Here is a 20,507-nt window from a genome sequence, read left to right on the forward strand (position 1 = left end):
CAATGCAAAGGGAGCATGGGTGGATGAGCTCCCCAGTGTCTTATGGGCATATCGAACGACGCCGAGGACCCCAACAGGAGAATCCCCTTTCAACCTGACTTATGGAATAGACGCCGTGGTGCCTGCAGAAATAGGAGAACTTAGTTGGCGAGTGAAGTATTACAACCCAGTTGGCAACGAGCAAGGAATGAGAATGAACTTAGACTTCGTCGAAGAAGCCAGGGAGAAAGCCGCCATCCGAGCTGCTATGTATAGAACTAGAATGGCTAAAGCAAACAATGCGAGGGTCAAGCCAAGAAACTTTCAAGTAGGAGATCTAGTGATGCGGAAAGCCGAGGCCTCGGGTCCCATCGGGAAGCTGGATCCCAAATGGGAAGGCCCCTACAAAGTTGTGGAGGTAGTAAGTGCGGGGACTTACAAGTTGCAACAGCTCGATGGGAAGAATATCCCTCGCACATGGAACATAAAAAATCTGAAGAAGTACTACTGTTAAGTTGTCAGAGTAGATAGAGTTACTTTTTGAACAAGTTGTAATAGAGGGCGAAGTCGAAGTGTAATGTTTCCCCCCCACCCCAAGTAGCCCCTTGCAAAACTCTTGTAATTCGTACTCTAGTAATGAAGTTAATTTTCCTGCCGTAGTTAATCTATTCGACAAGGGGACTGTGGATTTCGTGAGGCCCCCTTGAGGCATTACTTGCCCCGGGCCCCCCTAAACGAAAGTCCATCAGAGACCGCCCCCCAACGATGTCGTCCCCGGAAAATTTTGCCCTCCCTAAATGAAGTTGGCAGAAATCCAACTCGGGGACTCGAGCAAAACCATCCATTGAGGCGAAACCCAAGCAAAAACAACTTCGCGAAAAAAGAAGGCAAAACTCAACCAGGAAGTGCACAACACGAATAACATGAAAAACGATTGCATACAACACTAAAACCGTGAAGTAGAACCGCCTACATATGAAAATGCCTCATACGAGGCGAAGCGGCCAAACCGCATATTAAACGTCGTTTACATGCCAGAAATCAAAGTCATACTAAATAGAACAATTCGATTACAGGCCACGAGAAAAACTACGAAACTACGTAACTTTTCGAACATGGGGGGCTCAACCATCGGCAACTTCTACCACCTCCTCTTCACCTTGGGACACGTCAGGATCAAGAAGTCTAATGTCGTCCTCAACAATTCGGCCCTTCTCGCGAAGGGTCCGACGAAGGACCCGACGGCACCTCCGAACTGCATCATCATAAATCGGAGCGGCCCTGTCAGTTAGGATCTTCTCGAACTCCTCCGATTCCTGAAACTTTGCGACCACCTCTTCTTGGGTCTTAGAAATAAAAGCAACACCGGAAGCTGAGGCCAAAAATTTCTTCCCACTAGAGACTTCCCGCTCGAATCGACGCTCCCAAGAGGCCAAATGCCCCAAAGCCTCATCTCTCTCCTCCTTCAGTCGGAAGAAGTCGCCCTCCGGCTGCTCCAAAACAGCCTCCAAACGTCGCATCTCCGCCAGTCGGGTGGCTCGTCGATGTGCAGCGGCCGCCGACACGACCAAAGCTTCCAAAAATAAAGTAAAACAGTCAAAACCAATAATGTCACACAAATTACTTGGGTAAAAAAATACAACACAAACCCGAGCCATGTTCTCATCTAGCAATTCATCCATCTGCTCTTCCGAGAGATCCGCCACCTGACTTAAGCTTCGTCACGCACGACGCCTCGGGTGCGGCTCCAGTATGACGACAAGCCTCCCGCTTGGCTCACCCCCGCGTCACGAGCGTCGCCTTCTGCCGCTGAAACGACACCTCTCTGCCTCTTTGGAGGGGGGGAAGGACCAACCATGGGAGTGGGGAGTGAACCAGAATGGTCGCTGCCAGTCGAGGCCCCATGAGGAGCGGCGGACACGGAGCTCCCCACCTGTGGCGGTGCCGATTTTTGGTCACGTCTCTTTTGCTCCCTAACCGCCGCCTTTCGGGCACGCACGGCGTCGATCTCAAGTTTCTTACCTGAAACACAATAAATCTAGCGTAAGAAAACCCGAACCAAGTTCATGAAGAGACAAAAATGCATAAAGAAATATTCCGGACCAACTTAAACACCGTATGACAATTACAAAAAATACCAGAAGGAGAATAGTGGGCGATGTCCACCAAGCAGCTAAACAACCCCACCGCCATAAACCCCTGACGCAATTTTCCAAACTCCTTACGGTGAGTGATCTTGATAGGCGAACTACTCCACTCCGAGGCTAAGCCCCAAGCATCATCTCTAACGTAGAAAAATTTTTCCTTCCAAGGCCCCTTAGAAGAGACAAACCCGGCAAAAAATCTACAAGCCTTCTGAGGAGTGAAGTAAAAATACCGCCCATCATCAGAAGAGTCAGACACTTCGGCAAGTCGGTGGACGGTCCATAAGGCGTGAAAACTTTGTAGTGTTAACGGAAGCCCCAACTCTAATAGACGACGTCGCCAACCCTCGAAACACATAAATGAATTCGGCGTAAGTTGGCTAATACAAACACCGTAACTCCGAATCACCTTGAAAAGGAGGGGATGAGGAGGAATGGAAAATCCGTTATCAAAATAGGCAGAGTAAACAGTGAAACACCCAGCAGGAGGATCCCTGATCTTCCGACCCAGAGAGGGAAGAATAAACTTATGCGCAGAGGGTACCCTATAAGGCACGCGAAGGCCGGCTAACTGTTCTCTAGTCAAAATGTTGTCGCAAGCACCAATGTCCACCAGCGACATCAAGGAATGCGGCGACCAGCAGCGCCCGAACGTCTCCCATCAACTCCCAATGCCACAACTACGCTCGGCCGGGCGGACACTTGGGTGATCTCCGCCTCACTATCGCTTTCAACTTCCTCCCCTTCACTTTCAGTCTCCTCATCCTCACTAATGACCTCATCGTCAGTCTCACATCGCTCGGAGCCAGGCGCCCCATCTGACGCTATGTCATCACATTGGTCTCTACGCCTAAAATCCGTCGAATCCAACTCAAAATCGGACAAATCCTCTAAATTCTCACCTGAGTCAAAAGAGCGACACTTAGGCAAACTCATAATCGTGGCAATATGGTCAGGGGAGTAGCCTTCTAATACGGAGGAAGATCATCTCAAACTTTTTCAGTAGGCGGAATAAAGTCCGAATTCTCCCCCTATAAAATCCTGACGTCAAAACACCAGAGGCGAGGTCCTCCGACTACGGCCCCCAGCCCGAGGCACGGCCGCGAGCCGGAGGGGGGCCTCGCCCCCCTAGCTCGAGGCATGGCCTCGAGCTGGGGGAGGCGCCCGCTGCCACCACCTCGAGGCCCCGCCTCAAGCCGGCAACGGGGCGTCCCCCCTGGCTCGACGTTCCACCTTGCGCCTCCCCCCCACCTTCGTCGCGCTCTCCCCTCCGTAGGAAATGTCGTCTATCGATCACTCTCACAATCACCCTCTCCACCCCACATTTTTCACAAAGTAAAATGCAAAGCAAATGCACCAAATGAAAAGAGGAGCAAAATTTAACTAAGGAAATTACCTTTACTAGCCATGGTGGAGAGAAGTTTGGAAATGGAATTGCAAATAAAATGAAACCAAATGTAAGAAAAATACATGTAAGTAGGTGGAGGAAGTGTAATTAATAGCCCCCAACCACCCACCCACTCCCATTTATTACTTGTTGTTAAGTCTTTTTTGATGTTACTCTCGCACAAAATATTCTACCAGAAAGTGCATGTTCCGTCCGAAAATGGGGGGCTGTATGATATACATTAGTAAAAAAATATATAAAATTATAAGGGCAAAAAAGTAATTGGATATATAGGAGGCACACTATAAGCACATAAAACCTATCACACCATACAAACTCCCATACCACTATAAATACCAAAATACTAATTTTTTAATGCAAGTTACTATTCATTGACAAGACCCCTCATTCTTGAGAATGACACATTTTGCGGAAATTATATTTCACCTGGTGTAAAATTCCATCGTGGTAAAATCCCGATTTATTTCCTAGCAAAAAAACTTCGACCACAGAAAAATAAAATAATTTTTCACGTGGATAAATAGAGTTTAGTAATGCTACCCAAATGTGCTAAACGGTCTATATATGACTTGAGGAAGATGTGGTGTCTCTTATGTGAATTTGTATATTCATGAGTTGTCGTTATGGGTCAATAATTATGGGAAAAAAAATTAGTGATGCTAATTAACAAGTAAATTCTAATTTTAATCTACCTTATTTAATACAAAAAATTTGAAAAACAATGCAATTTACGTCTTTGTGATACGAGAAATGAGCAAAAAAACCTCCTATAAAAAAAATACAAGTGGTAAATTGCATTTAATGATTAGTTAGGGATAACTAATAAACCCTGTAAGCCATCCTATGTGCAATTTTATCATTACTTGTTCATGCTACTAATGAAATTAAAACCACTAGTTATGAACCATGCCAATCCAGTCGCTTTCAAATTTATCAGAACTAGACTAGTATAAGATACACGTATAAATAAAAAAATATTACTCAAATCAGATTTGATTAAACCAAATCAATCACAAAGTAAGTGTATCATACTTGCTAAGTGATTCGTCACCTTTCCTGAACTGTACATCAATCACACAGCAACTTGCCATATGTTGGTTGAGCTTTGGCCGAGGCAGATCCGAACAAAAATTTCCCGAATAGCCACCACACAATCAGCTAATCTAATTCCCAAATTACTCGTCCTAATTTAATAGGAAAAAATTGTAATTTTAATCTTATTAAATAAAGGATTAGTAAAATGAACAGAAATCTCACTTACATTTTCTTAACAAGTTGATTGTTAATATTTTATCAACTTGAAAGGAACCAAACAACAAACTTAATCCTCAGATTATCATATTAGTCTGTTGAGTCCATAGATAAATAACTATATATTTCATTTAATGACTATTTTTAGTAACAAGTTTTCTTACTAATTAGAGATTATTAACTAAAACAAGATTTATTTAGTAAAATGTTAACCGAATAATTAATCCAACTGATTAACAATAATAAAATTAATTAATCGACTAATCACTATCTAATGAGTAAATAAAATAATTTAACTAACTAACAACCAAGAAAAGCATAAATAATTTAATCTACACATTAATTATTAACAAGCAAGTAGTTATATCAATTAAAGAAAGTTAGTATTTAATTAATTGTCATAAAAAAGATGATAGGAATGACGGAAATGAAACGTACCTTATCCTCGGTTGCATACGGACAGCTCTTCCCAAAACTAAGGGCTGGTTTGGTTGTGTTTTTAATGGGATTTTTCCCACTTTTCACTGTTTGAGAATGTGGGAATTTGTTTGTTTTGTGCCTTTTTTTGTGAGAATGCATTCCCAATTCAATTCTCAATTTCAAATTTAATAGGTCAAATAGGCTTGTCATCATGGTCTTTTCTTGTCAGGCACTATTTGCTTCTTTCCCATCAATTAAAATTGCTTTTCTCTCTCAACCATTCCTTTCAATGGAATTCTCAAACAAAACCAGCTCTCCTCCACCTTCCTCTTCCCCTGAAACTCACCCGCGGATCCATCCTTTCTTTACGACCGTCGAGTCGTGTGGTTCGAACAACGAAGTCATTTACCGGAAGAGAAAGCGCGACACTCGAACTAAGGTGAGCTCTGTACCGAGGTCCGTCTGTTTCTTTTGTTTTCTTTAGTATAGGAAACACAAATATGAATCTGAATTAGTGAAGAAGCTGATAGGAATTCGTCTTCACTGCTAGTAGTGAAGAAGCTGAAGCCCAAACTTGATGTAGCAGATTAGTGCCTATTTGGCCCTGCGATTAAGCAGACTTGTAATTTTTTTTTCTAGTAAATAAATGCAATTTGTTATACCATTTCGCCCCTTTTTTCGTGATTATTTTTTGAATTAAGATATACCAAAATCACATTTAGATAACAGTTTAATTGTTCTCTGAAATAGACATTTTCGACCTGCTCATCACTTAATGAAGCTCATCTTAACAATAATTTTATTTTCATGAAAATCATTCACTTCATTGATTTTTAATACTTCACTAACTTTTCTGTTTTAATTCAATACTTGGTAGAATTCTTGACATAAGAAGGATGTTAGTTTTGGAATTTAGTTTACAATTTACAGTTTTATAATCAATTATAAAATTTGAATCCAAACACCTTCATCACTTTTGCTAAAATCAATTGTTCTGAATCAGTTCTTAACTTGATCTATTTGAATAACAATTCCACAGTTTTATAGAATCATTCTCGTCTCAACAAATAGTAAACATCAAAATTAACTCATTAAGGATAAACAAAATTAAAGATACATATGTTATATGCTAATGAAATAATACAATAATAATTAGATCGTGTACTTACTACCAATAATAAATAAAATAATTACAAATATTTATAATAATGAATAATTAGAGTAAATTACAAATAGTTCTCAGATATTGTTTATACTTACAAATATGAAGTTATGAGTTATGATTAATACTTTAGATATTTTAACATACGTTGTGACTTTAACATGGTAGATGAGTCGAAAGGGGAAGGAGGCATGTAATATGTCTTTGGAGCCAAAGTCACGGGCTGACGATGCTTGGTGGGATATGCCACAGGTGCCTCTGCTCATTGAATTAATGTATAAGCATTACAAGAAAGGACACCTTCTCTAATCAACATTTAGTGAGCAAATTTGGCGTGAGATCAGGATTGAATTGTCCCAACGTAATAAAACACAATACACAGTTACGCAGCTTAAAGGTAAGACTAACAGGCTTCGAATGCTTTGGCGTAAGTTTTACAATTTGGTGTACAAACGAACTGGTTTTGGTTGGGACCCAATAACGTGCACCGTGACTGCCTCTGAGGATCGTTGGGTTGAATGGATCGCGGTAATTGTATTACGTTTCTCCTGTTATTTTGATACATATATTCATCATTTCTTGACATACGTCAATTAATTAAAGTGTGACTGATTATGCAGGTTAATCCGAGAGAGTCTGTCTTGAAAAAAGAAGGGTCTTCCTCATTTTGATTTATGTACTAAGATGTTCTCATCTTCTATGGCCACCGGTAGCAATGCCCGTTCCTCTGCCATGCCTCCTGTCTCCAACAATGACAATGATGAAGTTGATGTAAGCTATCCTCCAATGGATACGGGTAATCCACTCTCATCCGGGCCCGAGAAAATTCCAACAGCAACAGGAGGCGTGCGGCGAAAAGGGGGGCAAAGTGATCGGTTGAAGCGAATTGACAAATGCATTGATGCCATAACCGCTTGCAGTGAAGCCAAAACTCGGAGGCTGGCAAATATTTCCAACGATAATATTGAAGACTGCATGGCTGCGTTGTCTTCACATCAAACTTTATCTACTGCTTTCTGCTTTGTGCTTTCTGCTTTCTCCTATTTTACAAAACGTGTGAGCAAATTTTTTCTTCTTCTTCATAAAATCATAAACATGGTTTTAACCGGTTATATATTTCAAGGTGTCGTTTTTTATCGTGAATGGTGGACAAGGGAGATGGAGGACGTATTCGTCCAATCTCATGTCTACAGCAAAAGGCTCGGTATATTGCGCCCAAACCACCACAACATAAAAGCCATCATTCCGTTCTATTAGACGTGAATAGGGATTTCCGCACGCAAATAAGTTACGCTTGGGCGTATACAAGGGTCAACCAACTACGAGATCTCTTTTATATGTTACAATGGGTGGAAAATCACCTGGGCGTTACATGAATTACGATGAAAGGAAAGTAATGGCGGACGACCAAGTGTGGGATGTCATTGCCTGGGTATGTTTCGTTATATTTTGATATTGCAAATTTTTTTTTAATAATAAAAATTAAAATAATTTTCTGTATGCTAATGAATAGAAGAATCGAATGACTCGATGCTGCCAGAATGCGTACGAGCCAAAGTGGGAAGACCTGTGCGAGCTCTTCGATGAGGATGAGAACCTCGACATTTCGGTACCCGACGAGGAGGAAGAAGATGACGATGCTGATCTTCTCCCGGAGATTCTAAATATGGCAGCCCCCCCAAACATGACGAGCCGGCTACCATCATTTTTTATCTTATTTGCATTGATGCGTCGTCGAGCTCGGACGACGAATATGGCACGGACTTAACTGTCCCAAAGGTGCTAAAAGACGATGGTGCAAGCTCGTCCAATGCGGCGCCGCCGGATGAACTCCCTAGTAAAGGAAAATGATTGTAAAGTTTTTTTAATTTATATCACTTTTTATATATAATAACTCTTTATATAAATCACTTTTTATATATAATCAATACGGTGCAAAAATATGAAAATAAGCCAAATGTTGTTTGCATTAAAATATATAATTGTAAAAATGATATTGATTATTAAAAAAATTGTAATTTTATATAAATGCAAATAACTAATAAGGCAAATGTTGTTTGTATTAAAATATATAAATGTAAAAATGAATTCATTATTACAAAAATTGTAATATTATATAAATTAAATACACATCAAATCAATTTTCAATTGCATGTGGAAGGAAGCAATGAGTTCTCCAAGAAATTTGCAGCAGAGTGGTTAACTCATTAATGAAGTATTTTGCATCAATTTTTTATTAAATATACATCACTTTTTATATATAATTCAATAGGGTTCAAAAATATGAAAAATAAGGCAAATGTTGTTTGTATTAAAATATATAAATGTCAAAATGATTTTCATTATTACAAAAATTATAATTGTATATAAATTAAATACACATCAAATTAAATGTCAATTGCATGTGGAAGGAAGCAATAAGTTGTCCAAGAAATTTGCAGTAAAGTTGTTTTTCTAATGATGTATTTTGCATCAAATTTTACTAGTATGTCCTTATTTTTTAGTGTAATTCCCATTCAACCTTCCAATTTATAACTTTGCCTATATAATCAATCCGTGCACCATTTCAATCTACCTTCTTCAGCTATAATATCTTCACATCAAACTTTATCTACTGCTTTCTGCTTTCTCCTATTTCACAAAACATGTGAGCAAATTTTTTCTTCTTCTTCATAAAATCATAAACATGGTTTTAACCGGTTATATATTTCAATGTGTCGTTTTTTATCGTGAATGGTGGACAAGGGAGATGGAGGACGTATTCGTCCAATCTCTTGTCTACTGCAAAAGGCTCGGTATATGGCGCCCAAACCAACACAACATGCAAGCCATCCATTCCGCTCCATTCGAAGTGAATAGAGATTTTCGCACGCAAATAAGTTACGCTTGGGCGTATACAAGGGTCGACCAACTACGAATCGCTTTTATACGTTCCAATGGGTGGCAAATCACCAGGGCGTTACTTGGAATCACGATGAAAGGAAAGTAATGGCGGACGACCAAGTGTGGGATGCCATTGCCCGCGTATGTTTCGTTATGTTTTGATATTGCAAATTTTTGTTTTTTTAACAATATAAATTGAAATAATTTTCTGTGTGCTTATGAATAAAAGAATCGAATGACTCGTTGCTACCAGAATGCGTACGAGGCAAAGTGGGAAGATCTGTGCGTGCTCTTCGATGAGGATGAGAACCTCGACATTCCAGAACCCGACGAGGTGGAAGAAGATGACGATGCTGATCTTCTCCCGGAGATTCCAAATATGGCAGCCCCTCCCCCCCAACATGACGAGCCGGCTACCATCATTTTTTATCCTATTTGCATTGATGCGTCGTCGAGCTCGAACGACGAATATGGCACGGACTTAAACGTCCCAAAGGTGCTAAAAGACGATGGTGCAAGCTCGTCCAATGCAGCGCCGCCGGATGAACCCCCTAGTAAAGGAAAAATGATTGTAAAGTTTTTTTTTTAATTTACATCACTTTTTATATATAATCACTTTTTATATACATTAGTTTTTATATATAATCAATAAGGTGCAAAAATATGAAAATAAGGCAAATGTTGTTTGTATTAAAATATATAAATGTAAAAATGATATTGATTATTACAAAAATTGTAATTTTATATAATTGCAAATAACTAATAAGGCAAATGTTGTTTGTATTAAAATATATAAATGTAAAAATGATATTCATTATTACAAAAATTGTAATGTTATATAAATTAAATACACATCAAATCAATTGTCAATTGCATGTGGAAGGAAGCAATGAGTTCTCCAAGAAATTTGCAGCAGAGTGGTTAACTCATTAATGAAGTATTTTGCATCAATTTTTATTAAATATACATCACTTTTTATATATAATTCAATAGGGTGCAAAAATATGAAAAATAAGGGAAATGTTGTTTGTATTAAAATATATAAATGTAAAAATGATTTTCATTATTACAAAAATTGTAATTTTATATAAATTAAATTCAAATCAAATGTCAATTACACGTGGAAGGAAGCAACGAGTTGTCCAAGAAATTTGCAGCAAAGTTGTTTTTCTAATGTTGTATTTTGCATCAAATTTTACTAGTATGTCCCTATTTTTTAGAGTAATTCCCATGCAACCTTCCAATTTATAACTTTGCCTATATAATCAATCCGTGCACCATTTCAATCTATCTTCTTCAGCTATAATATCTTCACATCAAACTTTATCTACAGCTTTATGCTTTGTGCTTTCTGCTTTCTCCTATTTCACAAAACGTGTGAGCAAATTTTTTCTTCTTCTTCATAAAATCATAAACATGGTTTTAACCGGTTATATATTTTCAAGGTGTCGTTTTTTATCGTGAATGGTGGACAAGGGAGATGGAGGACGTATTCGTCCAATCTCTTGTCTACTGCAAAAGGCTCGGTATATTGCGCCCAAACCACCAGAACATGCAAGACATCCATTCCGCTCTATTTGACGTGAATAGGGATTTCCGCACGCAAATAAGTTACACTTGGGCGTATACAAGGGTCGACCAACTACGAATCGCTTTTATACGTTCCAATGGGTGGAAAATCACCCGGGCGTTACATGGAATCACGATAAAAGGAAAGTAATGGCGGACGACCAAGTGTGGGATGCCATTGCCCGGGTATGTTTCGTTATGTTTTGATATTGCAAATTTTTTTTTTTTAACAATAAAAATTGAAATAATTTTCTGTGTGCTTATGAATAAAGGAATCGAATGACTCGATGCTGCCAGAATGCGTACGAGCCAAAGTGGGAAGATCTGTGCGAGCTCTTCGATGAGGATGAGAACCTCGACATTTCAGAACCCGACGAGGAGGAAGAAGATGACGATGCTGATCTTCTCCCGGAGATTCCAAATATGGCAGCCCCTCCCCCCCCAAAATGACGAGCCGACTACCATCATTTTTTATCCTATTTGCATTGATGCATCGTCGAGCTCGAACGACGAATATGGCACGGACTTAAACGTCCCAAAGGTGCTAAAAGACGATGGTGCAAGCTCGTCCAATGCGACGCCGCTGGATGAACAGTAAAGGAAAAATGATTGTAAAGTTATTTTTTTTAATTTACATAACTTTTTATATATAATCACTTTTTATATACATCAGATTTTATATATAATCAATAAGGTGCAAAAATATGAAAATAAGGCAAATGTTGTTTGTATTAAAATATATAAATGTAAATATGATATTGATTATTACAAAAATTGTAATTTTATATAATTGCAAATAACTAATAAGGCAAATGTTGTTTGTATTAAAATATATAAATGTAAAAATGATATTCATTATTACAAAAATTGTAATGTTATATAAATTAAATACACATCAAATTAATTGTCAATTGCATGTGGAAGGAAGCAATGAGTTCTCCAAGAAATTTGCAGCAAAGAGATTAACTCATTAATGAAGTATTTTGCATCAATTTTTATTAAATATACATCACTTTTTATATATAATTCAATAGGGTGCAAAAATATGAAAAATAAGGCAAATGTTGTTTGTATTAAAATATATAAATGTCAAAATGATTTTCATTATTTCAAAAATTATAATTTTATATAAATTAAATACACATCAAATTAAATGTCAATTGCATGTGGAAGGAAGCAATAAGTTGTCCAAGAAATTTGCAGCAAAGTTGTTTTTCTAATGATGTATTTTGAATCAAATTTTACTACTATGTCCCTATTTTTTAGTGTAATTCCCATTCAACCTTCCAATTTATAACTTTGCCTATATAATCAATCCGTGCACCATTTCAGTCTATCTTCTTCAACTATAATATCTTCAAATCAAACTTTATCTACTGCTTTCTGCTTTGTGCTTTCTGCTTTCTCCTATTTCACAAAACGTGTGAGCAAATTTTTTCTTCTTCTTCATAAAATCATAAACATGGTTTTAACCGGTTATATATTTCAAGGTGTCGTTTTTTATCGTGAATGGTGGACAAGGGAGATGGAGGACGTATTCGTCCAATCTCTTGTCTGCTGCAAAAGGCTCGGTATATGGCGCCCAAACCAACACAACATGCAAGCCATCCATTCCGCTCTATTCGAAGTGAATAGAGATTTTCGCACGCAAATAAGTTACGGTTGGGCGTATACAAGGGTCGACCAACTACGAATCGCTTTTATACGTTCCAATCGGTGGAAAATCATCAGGGCGTTACTTGGAATCACGATGAAAGGAAAGTAATGGCGGACGACCAAGTGTGGGATGCCATTGCCCGCGTATGTTTCGTTATGTTTTGATATTGCAAATTTTTTTTTTTAACAATAAAAATTGAAATAATTTTCTGTGTGCTTATGAATAAAAGAATCGAATGACTCGTTGCTGCCAGAATGCGTACGAGCCAAAGTGGGAAGATCTGTGCGAGCTCTTCGATGAGGATAAGAACCTCGACATACCGGAACCCGACGAGGAGGAAGAAGATGACGATGCTGATCTTCTCCCGGAGATTCCAAATATGGCAGCCCCTCCCCCCCCAACATGACGAGCCGGCTACCATCATTTTTTATACTATTTGCATTGATGCGTCGTCGAGCTCGAACGACGAATATGGCACGGACTTAAACATCCCAAAGGTGCTAAAAGACGATGGTGCAAGCTCGTCCAATGCAGCGCCGCCGGATGAACCTCCTAGTAAAGGAAAAATGATTGTAAAGGTTTTTTTTTAATTTACATCACTTTTTATATATAATCACTTTTTATATACATTAGTTTTTATATATAATCAATAAGGTGCAAAAATATGAAAATAAGGCAAATGTTGTTTGTATTAAAATATATAAATGAAAAAATGATATTGATTATTACAAAAATTGTAATTTTATATAATTGCAAATAACTAATAAGGCAAATGTTGTTTGTATTAAAATATATAAATGTAAAAATGATATTCATTATTACAAAAATTGTAATGTTATATAAATTAAATACACATCAAATCAATTGTCAATTGCATGTGGAAGGAAGCAATGAGTTCTCCAAGAAATTTGCAGCAAAGAGATTAACTCATTAATGAAGTATTTTGCATCAATTTTTATTAAATATACATCACTTTTTATATATAATTCAATAGGGTGCAAAAATATGAAAAATAAGGCAAATGTTGTTTGTATTAAAATATATAAATGTAAAAATGATTTTCATTATTACAAAAATTGTAATTTTATATAAACTAAATACACATCAAATCAAATGTCTATTGCACATGGAAGGAATCAACGAGTTGTCCAAGAAATTTGCAGCAGAGTGGTTAACTCATTAATGAAGTATGTTGCATCAATTTTTATTAAATATTCTTCACTTTTTATATATAATTCAATAGGTTGCAAAAATATGAAAAATAAGGCAAATGTTGTTTGTATTAAAATATATAAATGTAAAAATGATATTCATTATTACAAAAATTGTAATGTTATATAAATTAAATACACATCAAATCAATTATCAATTGCATGTGGAAGGAAGCAATGAGTTCTCCAAGAAATTTGCAGCAAAATTGTTTTTCTAATGATGTATTTTGCATCAAATTTTACTTGTATATCCCTATTTTTTAGTGTAATTCCCATGCAACCTTCCAATTATACCTTTGCCTATATAATCAATCCGTGGACCATTTCAATCTACCTTCTTCAGCTATAATATATTCACATCAAACTTTATCTACTGCTTTCTGCTTTGTGCTTTATGCTTTCTCCTATTTGACAAAACGTGTGTGCAAATTTTTTCTTCTTCTTCATAAAATCATAAACATGGTTTTAACCGGTTATATATTTCAAGGTGTCGTTTTTTGTCGTGAATGGTGGACAAGGGAGATGGAGGACGTATTCGTCCAATCTCTTGTCTACTGCAAAAGGCTCGATATATGGCGCTCAAACCACCACAACATGCAAGCCATCTATTCCGCTCTATTCGACGTGAATAGGGATTTCCGCACGCAAATAAGTTACGCTTGGGCGTATAAGGGTCGACCAACTATGAGATTGCTTTTATACGTTCCAATGGGTGGGAAATCACCCGGGCGTTTCATGGAATCACGATGAAAGGAGACTAACAGCGGACGACCAAGTGTTGGATGCCATTGCCCGGGTATGTTTCATTATGTTTTGATATTAAAAATTTCTTTTTTGTTTAACAATAAAAATTGAAATAATTTTCTGTATGCTAATGAATAGAAGAATCGAATGGCTCGATGCTACCAGAATGCGTACGAGCCAAAGTGGGAAGAGCTGTGCGAGCTCTTCGATGAGGATGAGAATCTCGACATTCCGGTACTCGACGAGGAGGAAGAAGATGACGATGCTGATCTTCTCCCGGAGATTCCAAATATGGCACCCCCTCCCCCAACATGACGAGCCTGCTACCATCATTTTTTATCCTATTTGCATTGATGCGTCGTTGAGCTCGGACGACGAAGATGGCACGGACTTAAACGTCCCAAAGGTGCTAAAAGACGATGGTGCAAGCTCGTCCAATACGGCGCGGCCGGAGGAACTCCCTGGTAAAGGAAAATGATTGTAAAGTTTTTTTTAATTTGAAGATTGATTTTTATGTAAGCCATTGATGCTTTATTTATGAAAGACCCTTCAAGTTTGCACGTAATAGTCTTCATAATTGCTATTCTCCTCTCCCATTCACAAGCAATATATATATATTCTCAAACATTTGAATTAATTGTTGAATTAATAATATAACAATGCCAAGTTATGTTATAATCTCTATTTCTTACTCACTGTCTAATAATAAAATTTGTTTGTCTTTTATATGAATCTTCTACTTATAAAAAATATATTTAATCCCATTCACGTCTTTTTTCTATTATTATAAAAAATATATTTTATTATAATAATATACATCTTCTACTTTTACATGCATTCTATTTTTTATATATTTTGTTAATTTGGTTTAATTTATACATTTTTATCTATTTTTGTATTCCAAATTTTTGCTTAATTTATTTTTTTATTATTATAATTTTTCTTTTCGCAACCAATCTTTTTTTTCATGTTATTTAGAATTCTAAAGAATGCATTAATACTTGTCTATATGGCATACTCTATATATGTCATTATGTTAATGATTCTCCATGATGGAGCATTGATGAATCATGGTTTGGTTTCAAGAACAATATTCTCTTCTTAAAAACTGTTGTATACTTAAAACCTCCTATCAATGTTTATAATAGGATTATGGTTTGTGTCCTAACTTTTAGGAATAATGTGTTGCTTGTTGCATTCTCTATTCGGTATATGTGCATTTTGCTTTAAATTTCCATCCGGAGTAGCTACAAAATTCTCTAAAGTTTGTCATATTGTAATTACATCCCTTTCAATTTTTTAAGTTTCACAGTTAATCACTCCTATGATTTAAATATCTAATAAAATATTGTTACAATTGTTGATTTATTTTTTGTTCAATTGATTCTTTTGTTTTTCATCTTCATTTTGGGATTTATTTGCACCGATGAAAGTGGTCTATTCTTTCATGACTATTAAATTATTTTAATTTATTTTATAATTATTTAGTTTATTATTCATGATAATTAATTTACTCTTTATTTTTCTGTTCAAATTGATGAAATAATATTCAGAATTTAAAATAATATCAATAGAATTAAAATAAAATAATATAAAAAGGAGACAAATATTCAATCAATTAGGTCAACCCTCATAACTAATTTCTGTCACATGAAAAGTACATATACCTATTTTCAACATTCTCACACCTATATATACCTACATTTGAAAAAAACTAAACCAAACATATTCTCAGTTTTCGCACAAAAACCAATAAAGCATTTCTACCTATTTCCAAAAGTTGGAAACTGAAAATGAAAATGAAAACACAACCAAACGGGCCTTAAGATTTCCATATGTTATACTATTTATATGCGTATATATATATATATAGCTGCACCCTATAATTATATTTAAGGGTGGCAAACGCTCATGAGCCGACTTGATTTTGAGCTCGAGCTCGAGCTCAATTCCCTCTGTACATCAATTTGCGAGTTGGCTTGCGAGCATATTCTATTTTTCTTAATTTTTTTATACATATATTTTTTAAAATTTATATATATTAATTTCATATTCAATATTTTATTAATTTTAAATCAAAATTGACTATATATTATAATTATTAATCAATATCATATATTTTATTTGGATAATAATACATTATGGAACTTTTAGTTATACATTTTATCTATATACAAAAATAAATTTAATCAACAACTTAGTAAATTATAATACTTTTTATAAAATAATTATTTAATATGACACGTATAAACTTTATATTATATTTTAATATATATTGATATTGTGTTATATTTTTTTAAATTGATAAGTAATTTACTTATGATTTTTTTTTATCTATTTTTGAGTTTTATATTTATATCAAGATACATACTATGTATTATGCAATTTATTTTACTACTTATAACTTTATGTCGAAATTTAGTGATTTCTATGAAGTAATCTAAAAATAATGATAGTAATAATATTAATGATGGTTGAACAATTTTAATTATTTTAATTATTATTTTATTTTAAATAATGAGATCGAAAAATTTAATCAACAATTAGATATCTTATAATTCGGGCGGCCGATTAATGCTAAATTTAAATATATATAAGACTGTGTCCATTAGATCATATTAGAGGTCGATTTAAAATCACATGGCCTGATTCAACGATATACCACCTTGAATGATTACGCTTATATTCCGAGTACGATATCTCGTCAGCCGTATATCCAATAAGTCTAAATCTTTATCAAATGTATTTTTTGTAAGTTTGATCTGAATTTTGATGGCCCGATTGACCCCTGTTGTTCAACAATGTAACATGATAGTTACATCAAAAACCGCACGGGTCTAATTGATATGGACTATGCTCAAAGCTTGGGCCAAAGCGAACTCCAATTTTGAAGGGGGGAACTGCAAAAAAGGCATTAGCACTCTGACGTTCAAGTTAGTATCATATTTAGGAGAAAAATAATCCTCAGAAATAAAATGTAATGAGAAATCGTAATAAGCGATTTCTTGAGAAAAATCGTGCTAAGAGTGCAATTTGAATGCTAAAGCAAGAATAGAGAGTGGTTTTCCAAATTCTAGAGGATGTCCCTCTTGGTGAACGGAAGGTGTCCCTCTTGGTGGACGGAAGCTGGCGTTCTTGTTTGAGCACTGAAGAAGGCGTCCGTGTTGGAGGACTGAAGAAGGCATCCCTATTGGAGGATTGAAGAAGGCGTTTCTCTTGGTAGATGGAAGGTGTCCCTCTTGAGGGATACTGAAATGAGAAATTAAAATAAAAATAAGGATTTCATGAGTAAAATATGAAAAAAAAAGCACGATTTGAGAGTTGTAGTGAAATAGCAAGATAGTTTCTAGCTTCTTGAAGGGGGCTGCAAGTGCCTGTGTTGAGGGGTGCTACAGGATAATGAGTCCCTCTTCGCAGGAACATTGGAGTGAACTGCCTTTTAGACAAAGAAGGCAAAGTTTCGGGATAAGGCACGATTTTTATCTCCACCTTGACTTGAGCAGCATGTCATTGGTTGGAGGAGGACATCTTTTATATGAGAACTTCTGTTCTGCAAGGAGTCCTTCTAGCTCCAGAAATCTAGCTTCTTAAGGGTGCCTCCCTTCCCCAGGTCTCACGAGGCGCCTATCACACAGCGCATCGTATGGCTAGTAGTCCGCTGACTACGTCCGCCAATACCTCCGCTCGGCACTAATGCAGCGCGCCGAATATATCAGAGTCGGGAGGAACAAATCACAAAACAGTAAATTGCGCACGCGGATTCAGAAAACCAAATTGCATTGAACTGAAAATGCGTATACAATGATCAACGATGCTAGAGCAAGGGGGTTCGCCTTGAGGGGGACTCCAACACGTCACTAAACCAAGCTTCTTGAACTCATTCCCCCCTATAATAGGCTTAAAAAAATAAATCCTATCGTCTACACTAGACACTAGAAAAGCTGAAATTTGCAACTCAAGAGGTGTAACGTCCCCTTGAGGAATCTAAACAACAGAAAGCAAATAACAAAGCAGTAACAAAGCAATAAAAGGCCTACACCTAGGACTCTAAGACTAGTTGGTTGTCCAGCGTCTGTCGATGAAGGTTGAGTGGTCGGCCATGTAGAACGGTTGAGTGGCCGAAGTGCGCGTCACGGGGCTTAGTGAACGGGCAGCCCGTGACATTCTCCCCCACCTGAGATAGCGACGTCCCCGGCGCTACGGAAGCATGGTACGCTTCGACAAGAGGTAGAAACGCCTTTAGGTTCGTCACTCGCTCCCAAGTGTTCTCCTCGCTGCTGCATCCCCTCCATTTCACCAAGTACTCTGTGTGGTCTTTCTTCACGGCACTCGTCACTCGGTGATCTAGGATTACTTCAGCCACCTTCTCCTTCGTCTTCTTCAATTCGAGTTGTGGGCGGCTGGGTTGATTGCGGGTATCGTCTTCCTTGTCTGCTGAATACTTTTTCAATTGGCTGACATGGAAGACGTTGTGGATCGTCCACCAGGGCGGCAACTCCACCTTGTACGTCACCGTCCCAATACGCCTAAGGACAGGCAAAGGACCAATATATTTCTGCATCAACCGAGGATCTCTCCACCTTGATGACTTTGACAATTTCGAATTCGGGACCTTCACCAGCACCAGGTCTCCCGCATTGAACTCAATGAAGCGGCGATTCTGATCTGCATACTTCTTCATCCGCTTCTGAGCTGTCTCCAGGCAACTTCTAGTGATATCAACATTCTTCTTCCACTCTTGGGAGAAACTACGAGTAAGAGGGGATCTCACACTTTGGGGAATGTCAAGAGTGTGAGGAAGGAGCGGCTGCTGCCCAGTAACGATTTCAAAAGCGCTCTTGTTGGTGGTGGAAGAGCTCTTTTGAACATTGAAATATAGCTGAGCGACATCCAGGAGCTTCACCCAATCCTTCTGCGTACCTCGCACAAAGTGCCGAAGGTAGTCCTCCAACGTAGAATTAAAGCGTTCTGTCTGACGATCGGACTGTGGATGATAGCTCGAGCTCATGCAACGTGTGGACCCGAGAAGCTTGAACAACTCGGTCCGGAAGACGCCAGTGAATCGGGAGTCACGATCACTGACAATATCTTTTGGCAGTCCCCAATACTTGACGATGTGCTTGAAGAAGAGCTGAGCCGTCCCTTCTGCTGTAACGTGCTTGGGTGCTGCGATGAATGTAGCATATTTTGAAAATTGATCTACCACGACGATGATAGAGCCTAAGTTCTCGACCTTAGGCAATCCAGAGATGTAATCCATGGAGACGCTCTCCCATGGACGCTTTGGGATGGGAAGTGGTTGCAGCAGACCGGCCTTCTTCTGATGGTCTGCCTTGTCCTGCTGACAAATCAAACATGTGCGGACATGCGTCTCGACATCGTCCCGCATCTGTGGCCAATGATAGGCCCTCCGCACCGAAGCAAACATGCGCTCCTGTCCTTGGTGTCCCGCCCAAAGTGTGTCGTGGCATTCGGAAAGAAGTGATTTCCGTAGGTCCCCGCCTCTTGGAATGTATACGCGGTTTCCCTTGGTCATCAACAATCCATCCTCGATCCAAAAGTGTCGAGCCTTGCCCTGCTCGACAAGCCGAATCAGGCGTCGCGCCGTGGGATCTCTCGGTAGTAACTCCCGCACCTGATCCTTCGTAGAGATAGCAGTCGCGCTAGAAGAGAGCGCTGCTACCGACTTCAAGTTCGCCAAGTCCGCCCTGCGGCTCAAGGCATCTGCTGACTGCTTCCTAAGCTCCACAAGCTTAGGTTGCGGCATTTTGTACTGTGCCCTAGCGGGCGGTCTCGTGCCAGGCACCAACTCGATCTCGTGATCCACTGCCCTCTTCGGTGGTAGCTTCCGAGGCAGCTCGTCTGGCATCACGTCTTTAGACTCCCCCAATAGTTCCTTACTACCGCCCGGGGTGGGCCCTGACACCTCTTCCATCTCTTCAAAACAAAGGGTACCCAAGTAGGAGATCTCATCCTGCTTGCGCCCCTTCTCAAACTGCATGGCCGACAAGTTCTTCTCTCCTGTACGTCCGGCCATGGTAGGGATGACACACGGCTTCGCTCCCAACATCATCAGCGA

The 20,507-nt window shown here is 38.1% G+C and overlaps 1 protein-coding gene across 2 annotated transcripts; it reads right to left on the reverse strand.

Moving 5' to 3' along the window:
- Positions 1 to 1,006: 1,006 nt before the first annotated feature.
- LOC148788637 (uncharacterized) lies at positions 1,007 to 3,438 on the reverse strand. Of its 2 annotated transcripts, XR_016064842.1 has the most exons (3): positions 2,118 to 3,438; positions 1,629 to 2,001; positions 1,007 to 1,552 (listed from the first exon to the last, which is right to left on the reverse strand). XR_016064842.1 is itself a non-coding variant. In XM_088879039.1 (2 exons), the coding sequence occupies exons 1-2, from the start codon at positions 2,743 to 2,745 to the stop codon at positions 1,691 to 1,693; spliced, it is 939 nt and encodes a 312-aa protein (XP_088735165.1). In that variant the 5' UTR covers positions 2,746 to 3,438; the 3' UTR covers positions 1,007 to 1,690. The 2 variants fall into 2 exon arrangements, 1 of the variants encoding a protein (XP_088735165.1); XM_088879039.1 differs by having other exon boundaries at positions 1,007 to 2,001.
- Positions 3,439 to 20,507: the final 17,069 nt, after the last annotated feature.

Source organism: Sesamum indicum, linkage group LG3 (genome assembly GCF_026168435.1).
Source record: "Sesamum indicum cultivar Baizhima isolate 11 linkage group LG3, ASM2616843v1, whole genome shotgun sequence".
In the NCBI taxonomy this organism is placed as follows: Eukaryota; Viridiplantae; Streptophyta; class Magnoliopsida; order Lamiales; family Pedaliaceae; genus Sesamum; species Sesamum indicum.